The sequence below is a fragment of the Sceloporus occidentalis genome, unplaced genomic scaffold (assembly GCF_023333645.1).
Source record: "Sceloporus occidentalis isolate IW3139 unplaced genomic scaffold, rSceOcc1.0.p SCAF_39, whole genome shotgun sequence".
Lineage (NCBI taxonomy): Eukaryota > Metazoa > Chordata > Lepidosauria > Squamata > Phrynosomatidae > Sceloporus > Sceloporus occidentalis.
The window spans coordinates 4,429,926-4,452,670 of record NW_028317019.1 but is presented as its reverse complement, the minus strand read 5'-3'; the positions used below and the strand labels follow the sequence as shown (position 1 = coordinate 4,452,670).

The 22,745-nt window shown below is 43.6% G+C and overlaps 1 protein-coding gene across 1 annotated transcript; it reads right to left on the bottom strand.

Annotated features, from left to right (window-relative positions):
• Positions 1 to 3,386: 3,386 nt before the first annotated feature.
• Positions 3,387 to 21,324, bottom strand: LOC149290444 (uncharacterized). The gene is made up of 4 exons (XM_089489334.1): positions 21,317 to 21,324; positions 10,066 to 10,234; positions 9,099 to 9,219; positions 3,387 to 5,323 (listed from the first exon to the last, which is right to left on the bottom strand). The coding sequence occupies exons 1-4, from the start codon at positions 21,322 to 21,324 to the stop codon at positions 4,632 to 4,634; spliced, it is 990 nt and encodes a 329-aa protein (XP_089345460.1). The 3' UTR covers positions 3,387 to 4,631.
• Between the last annotated feature and the right edge of the window lie 1,421 nt (positions 21,325 to 22,745).

Below are 22,745 nucleotides of genomic sequence, written 5' to 3'. Positions count from 1 at the left end.
TGACAGGAGATTTCAATGGAGTTCTAAATCCAATTTGGGACAGGAAATCCCAGAAAAAAGTAATTAAGAAAAGACAAGGAAAATTACCAAGAGGTTTTTTGTTTTAAAAGAGGAATTTAATTTGTTAGATGTTTGGTCACATTGTAATGGGAACAAAGGAGGGTATACCTTCTATTCAGATGCACATAAATCCTTCTCAAGGTTGGATATGTTTTTCGTGACGAAGCAACTGGTTACTAAAGTGAAAAATAATGGAAATTTGGCCAAGGACGATGTCGGATCATAATATGATAGAGCTGGAATTAAACATAAATTGGGACAAAAATATAGGATGGAGAATGAAAGAGGATATCCTAGATGACGAAGAATTTGTAAATAAGGTAAAGAGAGAGTTAAAGATGTTTTTTAAAGGAAACAGTGGAAAGGAGGTAAAAATGAAGGTTGTATGGGATACTAGTAAGGCATTTGTAAGGGGACTATTTATACAAAGAACAATGGAAATTAAAAAACGAGAAAAGCAGAAAGAGGAAAAAAATAGGAATGGATTTAAAATTAGAGAACAAAAACTACAACAAACAAAAGGGGACAAAAAATAATGAATGAAATAAAACTATTGAAAGAACAATTAGAGAAAAAATGACAGAGGAAATAGCTATAAATTTAAGAAGATCAAAGCAAAATCAATTTGAGAATGCTAATAAAATAAGCCGACGGATGGCTAATAGATTAAAGAATGAGAGAGAAAAGAAAATGATAACTAAAATTAAACAAAATAACACAATCATAACGGAACAAGGGAAAATTAAAAATACTTTCACTACATATTTTGAAAAATTATTTGAGGAAAAAGGTGAGCAGATATATATTCAGAAAATCAGTTAATAGAAATAATTGATAAATATAATGAAATAAAATTCAGATCAGAACTATAGTGTTTAGGTCTTCAGCTTCCAGGACTGGGTGCAGTTAGCATATCAACTGAAGGAGATAATAGGCACTCCTCGCCGTCACATGTATCTGAGCTGACATCTGGAGTGATGGATCCAGGAGCATCCCCCAAACTACTAACATAGTCCTTTAGGGAAAGTGTGACACCTTATACAGGTGGATCACACGTCTCAAACCTCCATACCTGGATTAGGATCTCCAGCATTACGCAGCTCTGTCTTATCTGGATTCAGCTTCATTCTGTTTTTTTCTCATCCAGCCCATTACTTCTTCAAGACATTCATTCAGAGGGGAGATGCCTTTCTTAGTTGACGCTGAAGTCCGGGACATGGAGAGATATATCTGGGATTCCTCAGCATACTGATAACACCCCATGCCATGTCTCCAGATGATCTCTCCCAGCAGCTTCATGTTTATGTTAAACAGCATTGGGGAGAGGATGGTGTCCTAAGGAACATCAGATTTAAGCTCCCTCTTAGAGCACCAACTATCCCCAAGAATCTCCATCTAGAATCTGCCCAAGAGATAGGACCAGAACCACTGCAATGCATTGCCTCCTCGTCCCCAATTCCTTCAGACGTTCAAGAAAGATGCCATGGTTGATGGTATCAAAGGACCCTGAGAGATCCAAAAGCACCAGCAGGGTTGCACTTCCCCTGTCCATACTCAAGCGGAGATAATCTACTAAGGCGACCATAACAGTCTTGACTCCGTATCCCATCCTGAAGCCAATTTGAAATGGGTCTAGATAATCTGTTTCATCCAAGACCACGTGGAGTTGAAGAGCAACAGCTTTCTCAATCACCTTGTTTAGAAATGGAAGATGGGAGACCGGTCTGTATTTGTTCATGTCCAAGGGATTTAGGGAGGGCTTTTTCAGAAGCGGCTGTACCACCGCTTCATTTATGGAAGATGGAAAATAGCCCTCCCTCAGAGATGCATCTATGATATATCTCAGGTGAGTCCTAAGTGCATCTCCTCCTTGGATGACTGGCCATGAAGGGCAAGGGTTGAGAGGGCAAGTTGTCTTCTTCACACTTTCAAGGAGCTTGTCCATGTCTTCAGTACTCACAGATTTAAATTGATCCAGGATGATCCCATTCACAGAGTCACTGGACACCTCACCTATAGCATCAGCAATAATGTCAGCATCCAAGTTGGCTCTTATCTGAGAGATTTTATTTGCAAAATGGTCATTTAAAGCATCACAGTGAGCTGTGGAAGCCTCTAATAATGGGTTCTGGGGGGGGGAGTGCCTGAGTCAGGTCCCAGATTCCCCCCTCCTCCCCCCAAGACCCCAGAGAAAACTCCCCCCCCCCCCCCCCGAATAATGTTGTTTCCAATGCTATTGAAGCCTATGCTGTGTGGTGCTCTTTATTTGGCACAAAAATCTTCTCCAAATGAGGCATCAGAAGGGAGGGCCTCTCCTCTGCCCCACTTTCCAGGATGGAGGGGGCTTCTCAAAGCCCTTTTTATCTTTGGACCCCCCTCCATGGTCATGCCTGTCTCCAATGGTCCCCCTTCCCTCTCTTCTCATGATAACCCCAAGTACCAGGGCCCCAAGGAATCCCCCGAGGAGGGGCAGGGAAGGAAAGAGGGAGAGGAGACCTGGCAGGCCCCCTGCGTTTTGGTTGGGGGGAGAAGAGGGGATTCCTTCTTCTTATAATCCCCAAGGGCCCCCCCCCCCGAAGACATTCCAGCCATTCCTCTGAACAAAGAATGGTTTCCCCCCATTTCCATCCTTCCTTCCCTCAGAACAGAGTGTGAGGGCAGCAATGGCTTTAGGGCTGAGACTGTGCATGCGCACATATATCTGAAGACCCCTTCTGATCATGCGCAGGGATCACCAGGGCTTTACTGCTCCTGCTGTTTATTCCATTGGCGGCCTTTGAGGGAAGGGAATGAGTGTGCCGGGGGTTCAGCAACCTCCCCTTCCTTCCCTATTTTGAGGACACTTCGAAGAGGCCACAATGGAGCCCAGGAAAGGCAAGAAAGGAAGGCTCTGCATTGGAAATAAAGTCTATGTATACACACACACACACACACACACACACACACACACATAAATGTACAGTAGTGCCTCGGGATACGAAATGATCGCGTTACGAAATTTCCGGGATACGAAAAAGTTGGATTGGAAAAAACTGTTCCGGGTTACGAAATATTTTTCGGGTTACGAAATTCATTTCGGCGTGAAATTCAAATGCAAAGTGCAGCTATAGGCTTTCCAGTGCTAACGGAAAGCCTTTTCGGGTTACAAAATTTTCGGGTTACGAAAGGAATGGCGGAACGAATTAATTTCGTAACCCGAGGCACCACTGTATGTGTGTTTGCCTCTGCTGTTCTTATAGCTGGGAATGGAGATGATGGCTGAGGAGAGAAGAAAGGGTAAATTTTGGGCAAATGCAGAACTTCTGTACACCAATGAGTCCAGTCTGTTGAAACAACAAAGAATTTTATTGAGAACACATAGTCAGAAATTCGGCGTTTACGTCAGAACTGCCCACTCCAATCCAAACAATACATTAAAAACCCCAAACCTAAAACTCCACCCTCTTAAAACCTAGCCCCCACCTTCAATTCCCACAGTCTATGCCCCACAGGTAACAAGCCCCCCTTTGCCATTCCCAGAAACTAGCCACCTTCCTGTTAATATCAGCCTCCACTTTCTTCAGCCAACATCCCACAAATTCCAAACGCTGTCATTCCCAAAACTATTCTAACCAACTGCAACAAATCCCAGCCCCCCATTTAGCTAACTTATACCACGAACCACAATCCCCAGCCAAAGTTACAACCCGAAACAATTATCTATCCTATTAGCAATTAAAACCTAAATCTAACAAAATACAATTTTAAAACATAAACAGACATATGGACAGAAAAACAAAATCACAAGGGCCTTTTCTTAGCACAGCAGGACTGCAAATATATTTTTTGTATTCCTTATTGACAAAAATAATGTTAGTTCACTGCTGGCATTTTTATGGCTTCTCTCCAGTGTGGACTCTCTGATGTGTCACTAGGTCTGACTTCTGAGAAAAACATTTCCCACAATGCTGGCATTTGTATGGCTTCTCTCCTGTGTGGACTCTCTGATGTGTCACTAGGTTTGACTTCGAAGTAAAACATTTCTCACAATGCTGGCATTTGTATGGCTTCTCTCCTGTGTGGACTTTCTGATGTGTCACTAGGTTTGACTTCGAAGTAAAACATTTCTCACAATGCTGGCATTTGTATGGCTTCTCTCCAGTGTGGACTCTTTGATGTACCACTAGGTGTGACTTCATAGAAAAACATTTCCCACAATGCTGGCATTTGTATGGCTTCTCTCCTGTGTGGACTCTCTGATGTGTCACTAGGACTGACTTCATAGAAAAACATTTCCCACAATGCTGGCATTTGTATGGCTTCTCTCCTGTGTGGACTCTCTGATGTGTCACTAGGACTGACTTCATAGAAAAACATTTCCCACAATGCTGGCATTTGTATGGCTTCTCTCCTGTGTGGACTCTCTGATGTGTCACTAGGACTGACTTCATAGAAAAACATTTCCCACAATGCTGGCATTTGTATGGCTTCTCTCCTGTGTGGACTCTTTGATGTCTCACTTGGTGTGACTTTGAAGTAAAATATTTCTCACAATGCTGGCATTTGTATGGCTTCTCTCCTGTGTGGACTCTCTAATGTGTCACTAGGACTGACTTCATAGAAAAACATTTCCCACAATGCTGGCATTTGTATGGCTTCTCTCCTGTGTGGACTCTTTGATGTCTCACTTGGTGTGACTTTGAAGTAAAATATTTCTCACAATGCTGGCATTTGTATGGCTTCTCTCCTGTGTGGACTCTCTGATGTGTCACTAGGACTGACTTCTGAGAAAAACATTTCCCACAATGCTGGCATTTGTATGGCTTCTCTCCAGTGTGGACTCTTTGATGTATCACTAGGTGTGACTTCATAGAAAAACATTTCCCACAATGCTGGCATTTGTATGGCTTCTCTCCTGTGTGGACTCTCTGATGTGTCACTAGGTCTGACTTCTTAGAAAGACATTTCCCACAATGCTGGCATTTGTATGGCTTCTCTCCAGTGTGGACTCTTTGATGTATCACTAGGTGTGACTTCATAGAAAAACATTTCCCACAATGCTGGCATTTGTATGGCTTCTCTCCTGTGTGGACTCTCTGATGTGTCACTAGGACTGACTTCATATAAAAACATTTCCCACAAAGCTGGCATTTGTATGGCTTCTCTCCTGTATGGACCCTTCGATGCATGACAAGGATTGACTTGTAAGCAAAATGTCTCCCACAATGCTGGCATTTATGTGACTTCTTTCTTGTGTGGATTCTCTCATGACTCAAATATTTTTCTGTAAAGAAGCACAGTGACAGATAAGACTGAAAATCAGTGTTAAGAGAGGAGGCTGTTACCCATGATTTAGCCCTCATTAACCCCTCCTTATTAGAGATTAAATTAAGAGAGTTTCTGTTAGTAACCCAAGGATGACCGTACTACTTATGCCCCTAAATCCATGGAACAATTGTATCCTTATTTATAGGCGTTAACAAAGAAGAGATTGGAGGGGGACTTAAGGGAATCACTGGAAGCAGATAGTCAGAAAAAGGAATGTTGCAAAAATATTCTATTAAACATGTGGAGAAATAGTTTGATTGGCAAGTGGCATTATATCCCATGAGACTGCCATAAAGTCCTGAGTCAGAGACCAAGGCATGATGAAAGCTAACTGCAGAGGTCCCTTCATGCTGTGTGGCACCAGGAGATGACTCACAACCAATACAGTATACAGCTCACATGTGGATTGGTGTGGATTAGAGTTGTGTGTACAAGGGATGGTGAAGTAGATGGAAGTCAGAGAGGAGAGCTTGCAAATAATTGTATTATTAGGAGCAGGTAACTGTTAAAGTTGCCAGATATTGTGCATCTGCGATTATTTTTTTTTTAACAGATGTAGAAACACCCATGAAATATCTTGAAATAATTATGACCCAGAGTCAGGCTATTACAATTTTATACAACTTCCATTTTGGAATTAATAGGATTGTATACGGTGTTTTCTGCACTATATCCATTTGACTGTTCTGTTTTATATGAATCATTTTAGAAGTTTGAAGTTAATGAGTGGGTTGCCACTATAAACACTATAAACACGCCATGTGCAGCTTGTATTCTGCTTGAAATGTTATATAACTCAGCTTGGGAGATACTCGATTAGGATACAACTTTCTAAGCAACCGTGCCAAAGCGACTATTTTAAGTCTATATTTCTCAAAGTTATTTGGGACAATTTTTACCTGCCAGGTTTAGGATTTCATTTTATGGATTGATGTTTACCCTTATTGCTACAATACAAATTACTTCTTGTGATGCTTTGTGTGTTTTTCAAGCTAGGCGATCCTGGCTTTGCTCCTGCCTTCCCCTCCTGGATCCCAGAGGCCTGATCCCCTTCCTTTTCTCCCTCCGCTCTCCAACCCTGCCTCTTGCCCATCTGCACTGCTTTACCATTTGACCTTCAGCATCTCTTCCCTGCCTTTCTGTTTTTCACATTGCCTCCATCTCTCTATCACAGACACACACCCACAGAGTGTGATGCACAAAAAGGACACTTTGAGGCTCATTTCTTGAGAAAGGCAAGACAATCATTATACAACTAATGCATTAGGAAAGGCAGAACAAGGAGTCTGGGACCTGGTTTCTGATATTAGTGAGGGTCAAGTGTGAGAGATGAGCCTTAAAACAACCTTAAGGCATCTCTAAGACAGGGATGAAGTACTGTTGGGAAGTGGGGTGGTCACATTGGACCCCAGGGGATCTAAGGGGAAACCCCAAATTGTGTTGCCTAAAAATATGGTATAATGTTTTGCCCCTCAATATCCCACAGCATCCCTTTGTGGAAGTGGAGGCCATTTTGCCACTGTTGGGCCCTCTCTGATCCATTGCAGGGCCAAGGGAGGCCTTTTTCCCATGAAGCCTCTCCAGAGCCCCAAAAGGCTGGAAGAGGGGCCACAAAAGCCAGGAAACTTGCTCAGGAATGGGCTGAGGACCATTTAGGGGCAAAAAGCATTCATCTCCATGGCTCCTTCCCACAAAATTCCAGAATAGGCAGTTTAGGATTGGATACTGAGAATCCTTACAAAGTGGAGAACAATAGTGCCTCACTAAAACTAGAAATTCCAAGATTCCACAGGAAGTTGTTATGGCAATTAAATTACATGTGAAAGGGAACTAGGAATGGTAGTAGAGCACAAGTTGAATATGTGTCAACAGTGTGATGCAACAGCTAAAAAGGCCAATGTGATCCTAGGCTGTATCAATAGGAGTATAGTGTCAAGATCAAGGGAAGTAATAGTGCCACTCTATTCTGTTTTGGTCAGGGCTCACTTGCAATAATCCTGTGTCCAGTTCTGGGCACCACAATTCAAACAGATGTTGAGAAGCTGGAGCATGTCCAGAGGAGGGAAACCAAAATGGTGAATGGTCTGGAAACCATGCTCTTTGAGGAATGACTTAGGGAGCTGGGTACGTTTAGCTTGGAGAAGAGAAGGTTAAGAGTGGATATGACAGCCCTGTTCAAGTATTTGAAGAGATACTGAGTATGCAGCAAGCTTGCTTTCTGCTGCTCTAGAACAAAGGACAGAGAACAATGGACGCAAGTGTTAGGAAGGATCGAATCAGGGGAATTTAATTAGCTCAAATTTACAAGAGGCGTGTCCTAACAATGCATGCAGCAGATTGGGTCCCTATGTGTATACCAGAGGTCATATAGTCCAACCCCAAGAAACAGAGACTGCAATGTCAATGAGTTGCAAATAAAATATAAACATTTATTAAAGCCACACGACCAAAAAGGGATCACACACGCACACGCACATTCAATGCTAAAGCAAGGGAGGGGAAGAGTTGGGGGTAAAGGAGAAAGGATAGAGGCACCGTTGAAATATTTACCTTAGGAGTCTTCTCCAAGCGACAGATGTGAGGGATGTTGGTAAGTGAACACGGCAGCAGGGAACAGAAAGCAAGCGGCAACCGCGATGGCTAGGAGCTAAGTTCCAGCGGGCTAAGCTAACAAGAGGCCCGAAAGAGACAGTGGGCTTTGGCTTGCCCAAGTGATTTCAGCAGGGCACCGTGCCCAAGAGAGCTCTGGAGCGATTGCTCGACAGAGTTGAGGTTTGGAAGTGTAGCTCAGAAAGCCCAAAGGAGGGCTGGAATCTGGATCTTATGTATACTGCGAAACGTATCCTCAGGCTATAGCTACCTGCAGAACAAAGGTCTTCATGGCTATCTATTGACTAAGACTAAAGTTAAACAATGGATACACAAAAGGGTCTGCCACTTCTTTGGGAGAAGACTACTATGTAGATGGCTGGGTATTTAATACCATCAATAGGTGAGGCAAACTTCCTTTGTCCTCATTCAGGTTGCCTGCGACAATGGCAACTCCCAGAACTGGTTTTAAAGGTTTAAATCTACCTTTCTGCTTTAGCCATGGCCTGCTAGGCTTGTCTGGCTACGTGGTCAGCTCGCTTTTGGGATAATGGCGGCTGTGATGGGGTCAGTCAGGGGTCATGATTTTTGATCGCTTGGTACCCAAAATTTATATAAATCCAAACTCGATCACACAAGCCACAGGAAAAAAGGTTCCACCAAAATATTAGGAGGAACTTCCTGACAATAAGAGCTATTCAACAGTGGAATATACTCCATCAGAGCATGGTGGCATCGCATTATGGTTATTATTATTATTATTATTATTATTATTATTATTATTATTAATTTCAAATTAATGGACATGGAACAATGGATGCAAGCCACAGGGACAAGAGATTCCACTTAAGCTTTAGGAGGAACTTCCTGATAGTAAGAGCTCTTCAAAAGTGGAATATACTCCCTCAGAGTTTGGTGGAGTCCCTTTCTTTGGAGGTCTTTAAACAGAGGCTGGATGGCCATCTCTTGGGGGTGCTTTGAATGTCTATTCCTGCATGGCAGAAGATTGAACCGGATGGTCCTTGTGGTCTATTTCAACTCTTTGATTTTATAATTCTAAAGTGGAATCATAGCACTCTGACAGTGAATTATGAAAGGGCCCTCCGTCTTCAAAGGAAGTGAAATGGATTCAGGTTCCTGACCCACAGAGGCTACATTTCCATAATTCTCCATCATCACATAACTGTACATCAGTCTCTGTTTCTTCGTTAACAGTTTCCATTCCTCCTCAGTGAAATATACAGCCACATCCGCAAAGGTCACCTGCAATAGAAAATAGCCCTGATCCAGAGAGTGACTAAACAAAAGGGGAGGAAAGCACATGGTGCATTGCAAATATTATTTCAACACTTCAGAATTCAGTCCAGGAAATAAACTTTAAATTCTGCAAGACAGCAAAAAGCTACAGCCTTTGACATCCAGTTTGTCTTGAATCCTTTCAATATAATATACAATATGATAAACAATATATTTTTGGCCATTTCTGGAATATTATTGATTGATTAACATACTGGCTATTCCAACATGTATATTAGTTTTCATTTAGCCATATTTCACCTAATTTCAGAGGCAAATTTCATTTTTAAAAAACAGTTCTGGGGAGTACTCTGGGCTTGAGGGCCACTGGGCTCACACTCAATTTAAGTCCAGAGATATTCTTCCATATCATCCAGCATTTCACAGATTGGGAAAGCAACACACATGTGGACAAGCAACACCATAAGTGGGTCAAGATGGCCAAAGTTGTTAATGATAAAGATCACACAAGCGAGAAAGGGTAAGGCATTTTGCTTTTGGCTCAGACTCCTGGCAAGGGCAAGACCCTGCCCCCTTCTCTCCTCCCCTCTGCCCTCTCCCCTCTTTTGAATTGATGGGATGTACACATCTTTTGAACTTGGAACACATTTTGCAGCAACTGAATGGACCTGAGGAGAAAGGAGGAAATGGGAGGAGTAGAGTGAAATAGGACATTTCCTAAGCCCCTGAAAAAATGAGGAGACAGAGGATTAACCAGGACTCTCTCTGCCAAACTGGGACAGTATCGTCTCCGCTTGCTTTCATGATCCAGCCCAGACACAGATGAAAATAACAGTCAGGATGGCAACTTACCAAAGAGCTGTTAAACCTCGGCAGCCTCTTTCTGTTGGAGCCCAGCTCCGTCTGCTTGGCCTTTGTGTTGGCCATCAGGTGGGCAGGGGGATCCTGGTGGCCCTGCACTTTGGTCACTTCCAGCAAACAATGTCCCAACGCTGTGTACAAGGGGATCGCGATGAAGTTCCTGAGAAAAAAGACCAGGGTAAGGCTTGGTTTAGCAAGAAACCCTGCAGCACTCAAAGACACAGAGAACAGCATCCTGCTGATGACATACGCAGGTAACATATGCCTCCTTTGGGCCGATGTAGAGGTGAGCATCCCCTTCCTCCCTCTGCACCAAACAAAACCCCCTGGACCTAGCACAGACTCACTGCAGCTCCTCTACACAACAGTTACTCCATGCCTTGTGAGAGTAGCTGGGGATCAGGGGATGGGGAATTGCAAAGGGTCCTGACTATGTCCTCATAGCTGGATGTGAAATGAGTGCATTATCTGCTGAAACCTGCAGAGGTCCCCAGTGGCGCTCAGAGGAAGATTTCTTCATTTTGCTTCTGACTACAAAAACACAACTGGATGCTTCTCTAATACCTCACACCAACACTCTCACCAGGCATGGAATGGGTATGCGGGATGGCTTCCACAACTGTATGGTAGGACCTGGGTCACTGAATGGCCAGTTGTAGTCTGATTCCACTCGGAGCAACACTGGAGCATAGAGGGTTTTGCTGGGTCAGGCTGTCTGGCCTGGTGGTTCCTCATTCTCCCAGTGGCCAAACCAGCAGAACTCTCTATGCTCCAGTGTTGCTCTGCGTGGAATGCGTCTAAAAATGGCCCTTCCCCAGGGAGGCCCCTGGTCAGGAAGGGCAGGAAAGGAGCTCTCTCTTCTCAGGTTGCTCCCCTTCCATGGGATCCAGCCCTTCTCCCAGGATCAGGGGGCACCAGAGGATTGAGCTGATGGAAAGGGAGTACCCAATTCCCATGGCAGCCTTCTGCATGCAGAGAAGTCACAATTCTGATAGTGTCTTTGCCCATGTGGAGAGTGCCCATTTTCCACATTGTTGCCTGTCCATCTTGTCTTGGGAATATCCTGTTCCAGCCACATGCAGACCTAAATCCTAGCCTCTATCTTGTGCCTAGTCCTGATCAGAGTAGAATCACTGAATCAGTGGGATTTATCTATAAATAATAATAATAATGTGTTTTATTTATATACCGCTATTCCAAAGATCATAGCGGTGAACAGCAAGTAAGCTAATTAGCAAGTAAGCTAATTTGCCCCCAACAGTCTGGGTACTCATTTTAGCGACCTCAGAAGGATGCAAGCCTGAGTCGAGCTTGGGCCCTTTGCTGGTCTTGAACTCGCAACCTTGTGGTTTCGAGTGAATGGCTGCAGTACAGGCATTTAACCACTGCGCCACCAGGGCTCCTATAAGTTGACTCACCAGTCACTTATGGGTTCAGTGGGTCTACTCTCTAGGGATAACCAACAGGATTCAGGACTCCTCAGATTTTTGAATGCAGGAATGCAAATTTTTCATGCTATGTTATCCTCACTGATGAGAATTTGACTTCTCTTTCACACAGAGGATGAGGGGGAGGACCTGCTCTATGTCCCAGGTGTAGAACCTGTAGCTCTTGGGCTGGATGAGACATGAATTACTTTACATATCTAATCCATGCCCTCCCCTCATCATGGCCCCCTCCCCATTTAAACACTGGTCAAAATAATTACTTTATTTTTGCAGATGAGACTATTTTTCTAAGCATAACTGCTGCGTTTCCGATGTCAGTCATAGCAGGAGCATGAAGTATGAACCTCCTCCCTCTTCTTGCTGAAGCCACATAGAAATTGAGGCATGTACATTTGTGTGCATTGTTTCTGAATGGATCTATTGTTAAAATCACAATTTCTTCATTTTTCCTTGAATATTTTTTAAAAAGATGCACACTGCTGAATATGTTGCACATGATATAACAAATGTCTATAAATGTATAGGTTTATGACTTGAATATTGCACCCTGGATTATGCTCATTTGGGGTAAGTGAAGATGTATATAAATCTCCCTTCCACCTTCTGGGAAGAAAATGCTGTTAGAGAGCGAATTTGGGGCTTTATGCCTGCAAAGCATGGGGTCACTCTCTCAGCTGCAACCCTTCCACACAATCCTGGACTGAAACATTTAAACAAAGGTCCTCTTTGAGCTCCAGGAATAAAGGCCTACCTTCAATACAAAGACCCTGATTCCTGCAGCCCCAGAAAGGCCTCTTCTGCAGCCCTTTACAGCTGGAGCTTCCCTGGGTCAGAGGCCGTCTCCTCAGCCGTAGAGAAGGGTTGCTCTGAGTGCGAAGGAGGAGGAGGTCCACAGGGCTGAGGGAGGGAAGGCAATGGGGAAAGGTCAGTGCCAATGGCCATGGAGGGCAGAAGGTGACAATGCCTAGGAAACCCCTCTGAGTCCCAGCCATTCTAGGAATGAGTGGCAGGAGTGAGTCCAGGGGGCTGAGGGGGGTCTCCTTTCCCAAAGGTGGAGGCAAGGACCGGTGGGACCCTCCCCAGCTATGGCCCAAAGGGAGGGTCTCTCTCCCCACCTCTCTCTCCCAGCCCCCAAAGCCCAGCCTCCCCACTGGCCCTGAGTCCCTGCCTCCCCTTCCTCAGACCCCCACCGGCCCCTTCCTCCCTCCCTCCCTCCCTCTCTCCCTCCCTCCCTTCCTTTGCCCCAAAATGGAGGGCCAGAGGTACAAAGGGACACACTTCCTTCCTTTTGGCCCAAGGAGCCTGGCCTCCTTCTCTCTCTGGAGCCTCAGGGAGAGAAAGAAGAGCCTCTTGGTTCAACTCAGAAAAGGTTCCGGAACATTATTCCCAACAGTCACAAGCAGCACAAAATGGCCGTTGGAACACAAAATGGCTGCCTCTGCCTCAGCGCTTGCCAGTTTGAGACCTTGAGAAAACTCAAAATGGAGGATGAAAGGGCCCCAAAGTTGGAAGGGACGCCAAACAGGATTTCTGATCCTAAAGAAAGGTTTTCCTGATGGCATCCGATGGCTGTGAGAACACAAAAAGTTCCCAAACAGGACTTCCAAGCCTTAACAACACCTAACCATTTTCCTGATGCTATTGAAAGGAGGAACTGATCCCCTCCTTAATTACAATCAATAGTGAAAGATATTAATATTGATATCAAGAGTGCCCATCGCCCACAACCCAGCTCAGGTCTGTCCGTCCGTCCGTCCTCCCTTCCTTCTGCATTCCTCCTCTTTTCCCCAGCATCAGCCCCTTTCCCAAGAAGGCAACATCCGCACTATAGAAATAAGGCACTGACACTGCTTTAACCGCTCAGTGCTATGGAATCCTGGGCTTTTACCATTGGGACACTTAGCCATCTCTGCCAGAGAGCTCTGGTGTCACAACAAACTACAAATCCCAGGATTCCACAGGATGGAGCCAGGAGAGTTAAAGCAGTTTCGAACTGGATTATTTCTGCAGTGCAGATACAGCCTGAGTTGATTGTAAAAGGATAGAAGCACCCAAGTTGAATTTTTATCCTGTTAAAATGGTTTTGATTTTTTAAAATGTAAGCAGTTAGTTTTTCTGTCTAATCTTTATTCTTGTCGTTGTTGTTCTTGTTCTCTGGAGCAGCAGAAAACAAGCTTGCTCCCTGCACAATATGGCATCCCTTCAAATATTTAAACAGGGCTGTCATATCACCTCTTAACCTTCACTTCTCCAGGCTAAACATCCACAGTTCCCTAAGGCGTTCCTCATAGGATATGGTTTCCAGATCACCATTTTAGTCGCCCTCCTTTGGACACACTCCAGTTTCTCAACATCCTTTTTGAATTGTGGGGCCCAGAGCTGGACACAATATTCCAGGTGGGGCCTGACCAGAGTAGAATAGAGGAGGACTATTACTTCCCTTCATCTGGACACTATACTTCTATTGATGCAGCCTAAAATTGCATTTGCCTCGTTAGCTGCTGCATCACACTGTTGACTCATGTTCAACTTGTGGTCTACTTAGACTTCTAGATCCCGTTCACACATAGTTTCATTCATCCAGGTGTCTCCCATCCTATATCTGTGCATTTCATTTTTCCACCCTTAATGTATCCGTTACAATTCTCCATGTCGAATTTCATTTTGTTTGCTTTGGCCCAGCTTTCTAGTCTATTCAGGTCAATTTGAATTTTGATCCTGTCTTCTGGGGTATTAGCTACTCCTCCTAATTTGGTTTCATCTGCAAATTTGATAAGTATGCCCCCAATTCTGTCATCCAGGTCATTGATAAAGATGTTGAATAGCACTGGGCCCAAGACAGAACCCCACTGGACACCCCACTGGTCACTTCTCTCCTGGATGAAAAGGAGCCATTGCTGAGCACCCTTTGGGTTCAGCCAGTCAACCAATTACAGATCCATGTAACAGTTTCCTTGTCCAGCTTGTTTCATGTTTTTGTTTTATATACTGTTTAATTTGGTTAACTGCTATTAAGGGACAGAGCTATGAGATTCTATGATATGGGGTGCACTAAAAACCTTTTAATAAATGAACAGGTATTGCAATCCTATATATTCATATTATCAGACATAGCTCCAGGGAATGTTAGCCTTTTGGATGCCATAAGGTTCCTCTCCTTCTTCAGAGCAAGAAGCAACACTTCAGCTGCCTTCCAGAAGATAAAACAAAAAGGCTTCCAAAAGGACTGAAGCCTTGGGCAAATCACACTCTCTCAGCCTCAGAGGATGGCCATGGGAAACCCACTCTGAAGGAACCTGCCAAGAAAACCCCTTCAGAGACTCCCATAAGGTCACCATAAGACCTGGAAACAACTGGAAGGCAGAGCAACATTGGGAAATAGGTGCAAGGCTTGCCTTGGGAAAGTGTAATGACTGGGCTCCAGTCAATGGAGGTCTTCTTCAGGCAGAAAAGGGAGGTTTATGCAAATACAGAATGACATCACTGCTACGGAAGGCTCTCTTGACCAATCAGAGAGCAAGATGAAGGTTCTTCTGGAAGCTTCCGTGAGAAGGAGATATAAGGCCTGAGAGACCAAGAGACAGTTGGGGGAATTGTGTCGGTTGGAGACAGAGAGAGAGAGTTAAAGAGCGGATCTTGGAAGTTAGTCTCAGAATTGGACGCTTAGGTTCATTTATTTGTTTAATAGCTTGTATGAATTGAATATTATATACAGTACTTACAAATATTGTACCTCCAAGATTCTTAATAATTTGTATGACTTATATTTCAGTTATAATTTGTAATTTATATTAAATACCTCCTTGGAGTATCTACTACTCACACTCCTTTTACACGTGTTTTGGCTCGCTTGATGCTTGGGAAGATCAGTAAAGAAGTAGAAATAAGGTTCCTTAACTGGTCCCAGTGTAGGCTAAGGGAAACCCTTTTATAATTCACTGGATGATGGCAGCGTGATTTAAGGAATTTCAGGGTCTGCTGGGCTAAGAGCCATAATGTCTAAATGTCTCATTAACAATTTGTAAGCCACTCTGATAGCCTTTTGTTTGAAGAGAGGGGTATGAAACTATTATTATTGTTATTGTTATTGTTATTATTTCAGGGCCGCAGTTTGGCTGCTTGGACCACCGGAGATCATCAAAGTGAGTCAGGTGGAAAAGCCCATCTCACTCCAGAAAATAAAGGTACTTGAGGAGTTTGCACTCTACGTCTTTCTGTAATAATAGCTACAAAACTGAAAATAGCATTTGGGACATTTAGTCTTTTAAAATCAAATATTGCAGATTTAAATGCTGCTTTAAAACCTCTTTCCATCTGCCGCTTTGCTCTGGTTTTGGGGGGAAATGAGAAAGTGTTGGGAGGGAGGGACAGCCAACAGAATTAGGAGATGCATTGCAGGCTATGGACAGTTTGCGGCCAAGAAAGGTCCAAAACACACGGCAGCAATAGTCCAGTCTGAGAGCGCTTTAACTTCCCTGGCCCAGTGCTAGGGAATCCTGGGAACTGGAGTTTATTGTGGCACCAGAGCTCTCTGACAGAGAAGGCTGAATGTTTCACAAAACTACATTTCCCAGAATTCCCTAGCACTGAGCCAAGGCAGTTAAAGCAAGAGAAAAGGCTACTACTGCCTTTCAGATCCAGTTTCCCCCAAATCCTTTATGAGGCCAGAAACCCCTTTGTTAGGAAGCAAACCCCGAATATCTCAGGAAGGCTCTCTATCTCCCAAGACCCCCTCCCTCCAGGGCCTCCTTCCTCTCTTCCCTCAGTCTCTCTCTCTCCCCTAAAGGTCTCAAACTGACAACTGCCAAGTGCTGAGGAAGAGGCAGCCATTTTGTGTTTTGGCAGCCATTTTGTGTTCTGGAGGCCATTTTGTGCTGCTTGTGATTGTGGGGAATATTGTTCCAGAACCTTCTCTAAGGCCTCAGTTGAACAGAGGCCTCTCTTTTTCTCCTGAGGCTCCAGAGAGAGAAGGAGGCCAGGCTCCTTGGGCCAAAAGGAAGGAAGTGTGTCTCTTTGTGTGTCTTTTGTGTGTCTTTTCTGAGAGGGTTTTCTTATTACACAGCTCTGCTCTTTCTGGGGAACATGGGTTTTAAAAGGGATCAGAAATGGGGAGGAGAGTTTTAATGCAAGCCTTATTCTTATTCTTCACAAACACTGGGCTTTGGCTTCTAAGAGGAGGCTTATCCCCCAAAAAAGGCCAAAAGTAGCTCCTTTGGGAGGTTTTAAAAGTCTCCCCAGTTTCCTTATTAATAGATTTTCAGACAAGAAGGAAGGTGCCAGACCAGACCATCTCATATTACCAAGAATGATAATACAAACATACAAACAAACAACAATAAGAAGAATAAGGATAAGAAAGAAAATCAAACTGCTTATATTTTAAAAAAGCAAAACCATTTTTTACAGGATAAAAATTTGACTTGGGTGCTTCTATCCTTTTACAACCGAGAGGCTGTATTTGCACTACAGAAATAATCTAGTTCGAAAGTGCTTTAACTCTCTTGGATCCATCCTATGGAATCCTGGGATTTGTAGTTTGTTGTGACACCAGAGCTCTCTGGCAGAGATGGCTAAGTGTCCCAATGGTAAAAGCCCAGGATTCCATAGCACTGAGCGGTTAAAGCTGTGTCAAAGTGCCTTATTTCTATAGTGCGGATGTTGCCTTCTTGGGAAAGGGCTGATGCTGGGGAAAAGAGGAGGGATGCAGAAGGAAAGGAGGCCAGATGGAGGGCCATCTGCCGCTGGACTGGCCTCCCTGCGTGGTCAAGACCGGAGCTGGGTTGTGGACGATGGGCACTCTTGATATTAATATTAATATCTTTCACTATTGATTGTAATTAAGGAGGGGATCAGGTTCCTCCTTTCAATAGCATCAGGAAAATGGTTAGGTGTTGTTTAGGTTCAGAAACCCTTCCTTCTTTGGGGCCCTTTCATCCTCCATTTTGGGTTCCCTGAAGGCGTCAAACTGCCAACTGCAAAGCACTGAGGCAGAGGCGGCCATTTTGCATTCTGGTGGCTATTTTGTGCTGCTTGTGACTCTGGGGAATAATGTTCCGGAACCTTCTCTGAAGCCTCAGTTGAACTGAGAGGCTCCTCTTTCTCTCCTGAGGTTCCAGAGTCAGAAGGAGGCCAGGCTCCTTGGGCCAAAAGGAAGGAAGTGTGTCCATTTGTGCCTCTTGCCTTCCATTTTGGAGCGAAGGAAGGAAGGAAGGCAGGAAGGCAGGGCTGTGGGGGTCTGAGGAAGGGAGACAGGGGACTCAGGGCCTGTGGGGAGACTGGGCTTTGGGGGCTGGGAGAGCGAGGTGGGGAAAGAGACCCTCCCTTTGGGCCCTAGCTGGGGAGGGTCCCACTGGTCCTTGCCTCCCCCTTTGGGAAAGGAGACCCCCTCAGCCCCCTGGACTCACTCCTGCCACTCATTCCTAGAATGGCTGGGACTCAGAGGAGTTTCCTAGGCATTGTCACCTTCTGCCCTCCATGGCCATTGGCACTGACCTTTCCCCATTGCCTTCCCTCCCTCAGCCCTGTGGACCTCTTCCTCCTTCGCACTCAGAGCAACCCTTCTCTACGGCTGAGGAGACGGCCTCTGACCCAGGTACGCTCCGGCCATAAAGGACTGCAGAAGAGGCCTTTCTGGGGCTGCTGGAATCAGGGTCTTTGTACTGAAAGTAGGCCTTTATTCCTGGAGCTGAAAGAGGACCTTTGTTTAAATGCTTCAGTTCAGGATTGTGTGGAAGGGTTGCAGCTGAGAGACTGAGCCCATGCTTTGCAGGAATAAAGCCCCAAATTCAGTCTCTGTCAGCATTGTCTTCCCAGAAGGTGGAAGTGAGATTTCCAGACCCCAGACACACAGTGCGCCAATGGGTCCTTTGTGTGGGGACTGTGTGTGTATGTGGTGTTTACTAGAGCTTAGTGAGATATTAGTTTCAATGGGTTTATAAAATGAATTTACATATGTCTTCACATTCCCAAAATGAGCATAATCCAGGATGTAATCTTCCCTCATAATCCTAAAAAGCAATGAAAATATGGAATAAACTTAGATATCTAAAACAAAGGTATTTTCAACATTCAAACGACCAGGAAGATGGCTTACAAATAAAATAACGAAGTAAAAAGAATGAAACATCATTACGTAAATAGAAAAAGATTAGACATTAACATCTGGCCAAAATAAAATTAAGAAGACCTTCCAAGAATTCTATGCTAAATTGTATAAAGGATGTCAAACTTTTAGAGCCAAAATAGAGGAGTTTTTGGGAAAAGCTTATTTAAAACGTCTTTCAGACCAACAAAGAAATATATTAAATGGACCAATCATAACAGCAGAAATCATACAAGTAATAAAAAGTTTTAAAAGGGAAAACACATGGACTGATGGCTTTACCGCCAGTTATTATAAAGTATTTGAGGATCGATTGTTAACACCACTCAAATTAACGATAAATGCCATCAAAGAAAACCATTATCCTGAAACATGGAAACAAGCTAATATAACTTTGCTGTTAAAAGAAGATAAAGGTAAAGAGCTATAGGCTAATTTCCTTATTAAATATGGATTATAAATTGTTTCCTATGATTTTGGCCAATAGACTCAAAAAGGCTCTTAAAGACTGGATTCATAAGGACCAATCGGGATTTCTCCCTCACAGAAAACTCAGTGATAACATACGAAACATCTTAAATATAATTGAATATTTTGAAAGGCACAACAAATAAAACCTTGCCCTTATCTTTGTCGATTTAGAAAAGGCCTTCGATAACATAGGACAGGATATGTTATTTGCAACACTTGAAAAATGGAAATAGGACCTTCTTATTTAAGATGGATAAAGGCAATGTATAAAGATCAAAGAGCCAAACTAATAGTTAACTATAAAAAACAGAGGAATTTAAGGTTTCTAAAGGTACAAGGCAAGCTTTCCCACTATCACCCCTTTTGTTCATTCTGACCCTTGAAGCACTGAATAATAGGATAAGATTAGAAAATAAGATCAATGGAATAAAAATTAAAAACAACTGAGTTTAAAATGAGAGTCTTCTCAGACGACATTTGTATTCCCTGGAGAACCCAGAAAAGAGCACAAGACAATTGATGGATGTAATAGTGGAACTGGAATATGATTCAGGACTAAAAGGAAACAGAGACAAAACAACATTAATAAAAAAATATGGGGAAAAGGAAGAACAAATCCTGGAAGAAATTAGTGGATTTAAAATGGGAAAGAAAGTTAAATATCTAGGAATAAATTTAACAAATAAAAACTCAGATCCATTTCAGAATAACTATGAGACACATGGAAGGAAATCAGAAAAGACCTAGAAAAATGGGGGAAATTACACTTATTGCTATTAGGAAAAATATCACTGATCCAAATGAGTTTCCTTCCTGAAATACTGTTTCTGTTCCAAGCGATACCCATCATCCAGAATGAAAACCCATTGAATCTATGGCAAAAGGAAATTTCAAAATTTATTTGGAATAAAAAAAGACCAAGGATAAAAACAAAAATACTTTGTGATGACAAAAGTAGAGGAGGGCTGGGTTTACCAAACTCAAAACTTTATCATGCTGCTTGTTGTTTAGTTTGGATTAGAGAATGGGTTTTGTTAGAAAATGAATAATTGTTATGTCTGGAGGGTGAACATTTAAGATTTGGGTGGCATGGATACCTAATTTACGGTAAAGAGAAAGTTCATAAAGAAAGCACAAATCATTTCGTAACAAAAGCTGTATTGAAGATCTGGGGGAAAAACAAGTGTAGAATATGTCCAAAAATACCTTTATGGTGTTTGCCGCATGAGGCTCTTTTTGGGAGGAAAAGTATCCAGAAAACTAAATGGTTGAGATACAAGGATGTACTGAAAGAATCGCAAGAAAAACTAGAGATCAAAACACAAGAAGAACCTAAAGAATCTGGCCTAGATTGTCACTGGTATCTTTATCGTCAAATGAGGGAGAGGTTTAAAATAGATGTGAAATTAGAAGGAATACAAAATGAAACATGGGAATTGTGGAAGCCATGCTCCATGGTCCTTCCATGCCTGATGAGAGTCTTGGGTGTGAGGCATTGGAGAAGCATCCAGCTGTGTTTCTCTAGCCAGAAGCCAAAGGAAGGCATTCTCCTCTGAGGGCCACTGGGGAGGTCAGGAGGTTTCAGCAGATGATGCGCTCATTTCACATCTAGCTACAGGGACATAGCCAGGGTCCTCTCCAATTCCCCATCCCCTGACCCCCCTCCACTCTCACAAGGCATGGAGTGTCAGGACCATGGAGAACAGGTCTGAGGAAATGACATGCATGTGGCCACTAGGTGGAGCTCTTGTGGAAGTCATTGACAGCTCTAGTGGCAGTTAGATGTGTCAGCATTTAAACAGTGCATCATTGGAATGTTGATGCAACTGTCAACTGTCATTCTCAACTGTCACTGAGGAAGAGTCAGACAGTGTGTGCCTCAGAGTGGGTTGTTACTGGTGTGGATGGTGGAGGGTGTCGATGTATATAGTGTTGTACACAGTGGAACTTCTTATAGGAATAAAAGCCTCATCTGAGAGAAGATTACAGTGTCTCTTCGCTCATTGTGAAAGCGACAGGTGTTTCTTCACCTCACAAGCTACTGACTACAGTCAAGGTGCAGAATCTGGCGCCATACAGTAACGTGTTGCCTCACATGCTGTGCAACATAGCAACGTCAAAAATGTTTTAACATGGAGTATCTGTTGTGTAGGGGAGTTGCAGTGAATCTATGCTAGGTCCATTGGGCTGTTTGGTGCAGAGGGATGAAAGAGACACCCACCTCTGCATTGGATCAAAGGCATATGTCACCTGCGTATCTCACCAGCAGCATGCTGTTCTCTTTGTCTTTGAGTGGTGCAGGATTTCTTGCCAAACCAAGCCTAACCCTAGTCTCTTTTCTCAGGAACTTCATCTTGGTCTCCTTGTACACAGCTTTGGGCCATATTTTACTGGAAGAGACCACCAGGACAACCTCCCCCTTGCCCACCTAATGGCCAACACAGAGGCCAGGCGGAGAAAGTTGGGCTCCAAGAGAATGAGGCTGTCGAAGTACAACTCTTTGGTGAGTTGCCATCCTGACTATTAGTTTCATTTGTGTCACTGCTGGGCCAGCTGATGAAAGCAAGTGGAGAACATATTGTCCCAGTTTGGCAGAGAAAGTCCTGGTTAATCCTATGTCACCCCACTTTTTCAGGGGATTTTAAAAATGCCCCAGTTTCTCTCCCCTCCTCCCACTTTCCCCCTTCTTCTCAGCTGTTTCGGGTTGCTGCAAAATGACTTCCAAGGAGTTTGCACCCCATCAACTCAAAAAGGGGGACAGGAGAGGAGATAAGTTGCCAGGGTCTTCCCTTGCCAGGAGGCTGTGGCAAAAGCAAACTGTTGTGCCCTTCCTAGCTTGTGTGATCTTCCTCCTAAACAACTTTGGCCATCCTCACCACCTTCTGGTGTTGCTTGTCCACATGTGCCTTGCTTTTCCTGTCTGTGAAATGTTGGGGATATGGGAGACCACCTCTGGATCTAAACTGAGGGTGGGCCCAGTGGCCCTGAAGTCCAGAGTGCTCCCCAGAACTGTATCCCAGCCATGGCCTAAATTATATTGTTTGTTATAGTGTATATTATATTGAAATGATTCGAAACAAACTGGATCTCAAAGGCAGTAGCTTTTTGGTTGCTAACAGAATTTAAAGTTTATTTCCTGGACTGAATTCTGAAGTGATGAAATAATATTTGGGATGCAACATGTGCTTTCCTCCCCTTTTGCTTAATCACTCTCTGGATGAGGGCTATTTTCTATTTCAGGTGACCTTTGCAGATGTGGCAGTATATTTCTCTGAGGATGAATGGAATCTGTTGACAACGAAACAGAAACTTTTGTACAATTATGTAATGATGGACAATTATGAGAATGTGGCTTCTGTAGGTAAGGAACCTGAATCCATTGCTCTTTCTACAAAGACTGAGGGCCCTTTCATACCATATTATTATGCCGCTATGGTTCCACTAGAATTATAGAATCATAGAGTTGGAACAGACCACAAGGGCCATCCAGTTCAACCCCCGTCTGCCATGCAGGAATACACATTCAAATCACTCCCAAGAGATGGCCATCCAGCCTCTCTTTAAAGACATCCAAAGAAGAGGACTCCACCAAACTAAGGGAGTATATTCCACTGTCAAAGAACTCTTACTGTCACAAAGTTCCTCCTAAT

Coding starts and splice junctions, on each gene's coding strand:
- LOC149290444 (XM_089489334.1), bottom strand. Junction 9,220..10,065: donor CGAGGTTTAACAGCTCTTTG/GTAAGTTGCCAT, acceptor TTTCTATTGCAG/GTGACCTTTGCGGATGTGGC. Junction 5,324..9,098: donor TGGAAATGTAGCCTCTGTGG/GTCAGGAACCTG, acceptor GCTTCTTTACAG/AAAAATATTTGAGTCATGAG.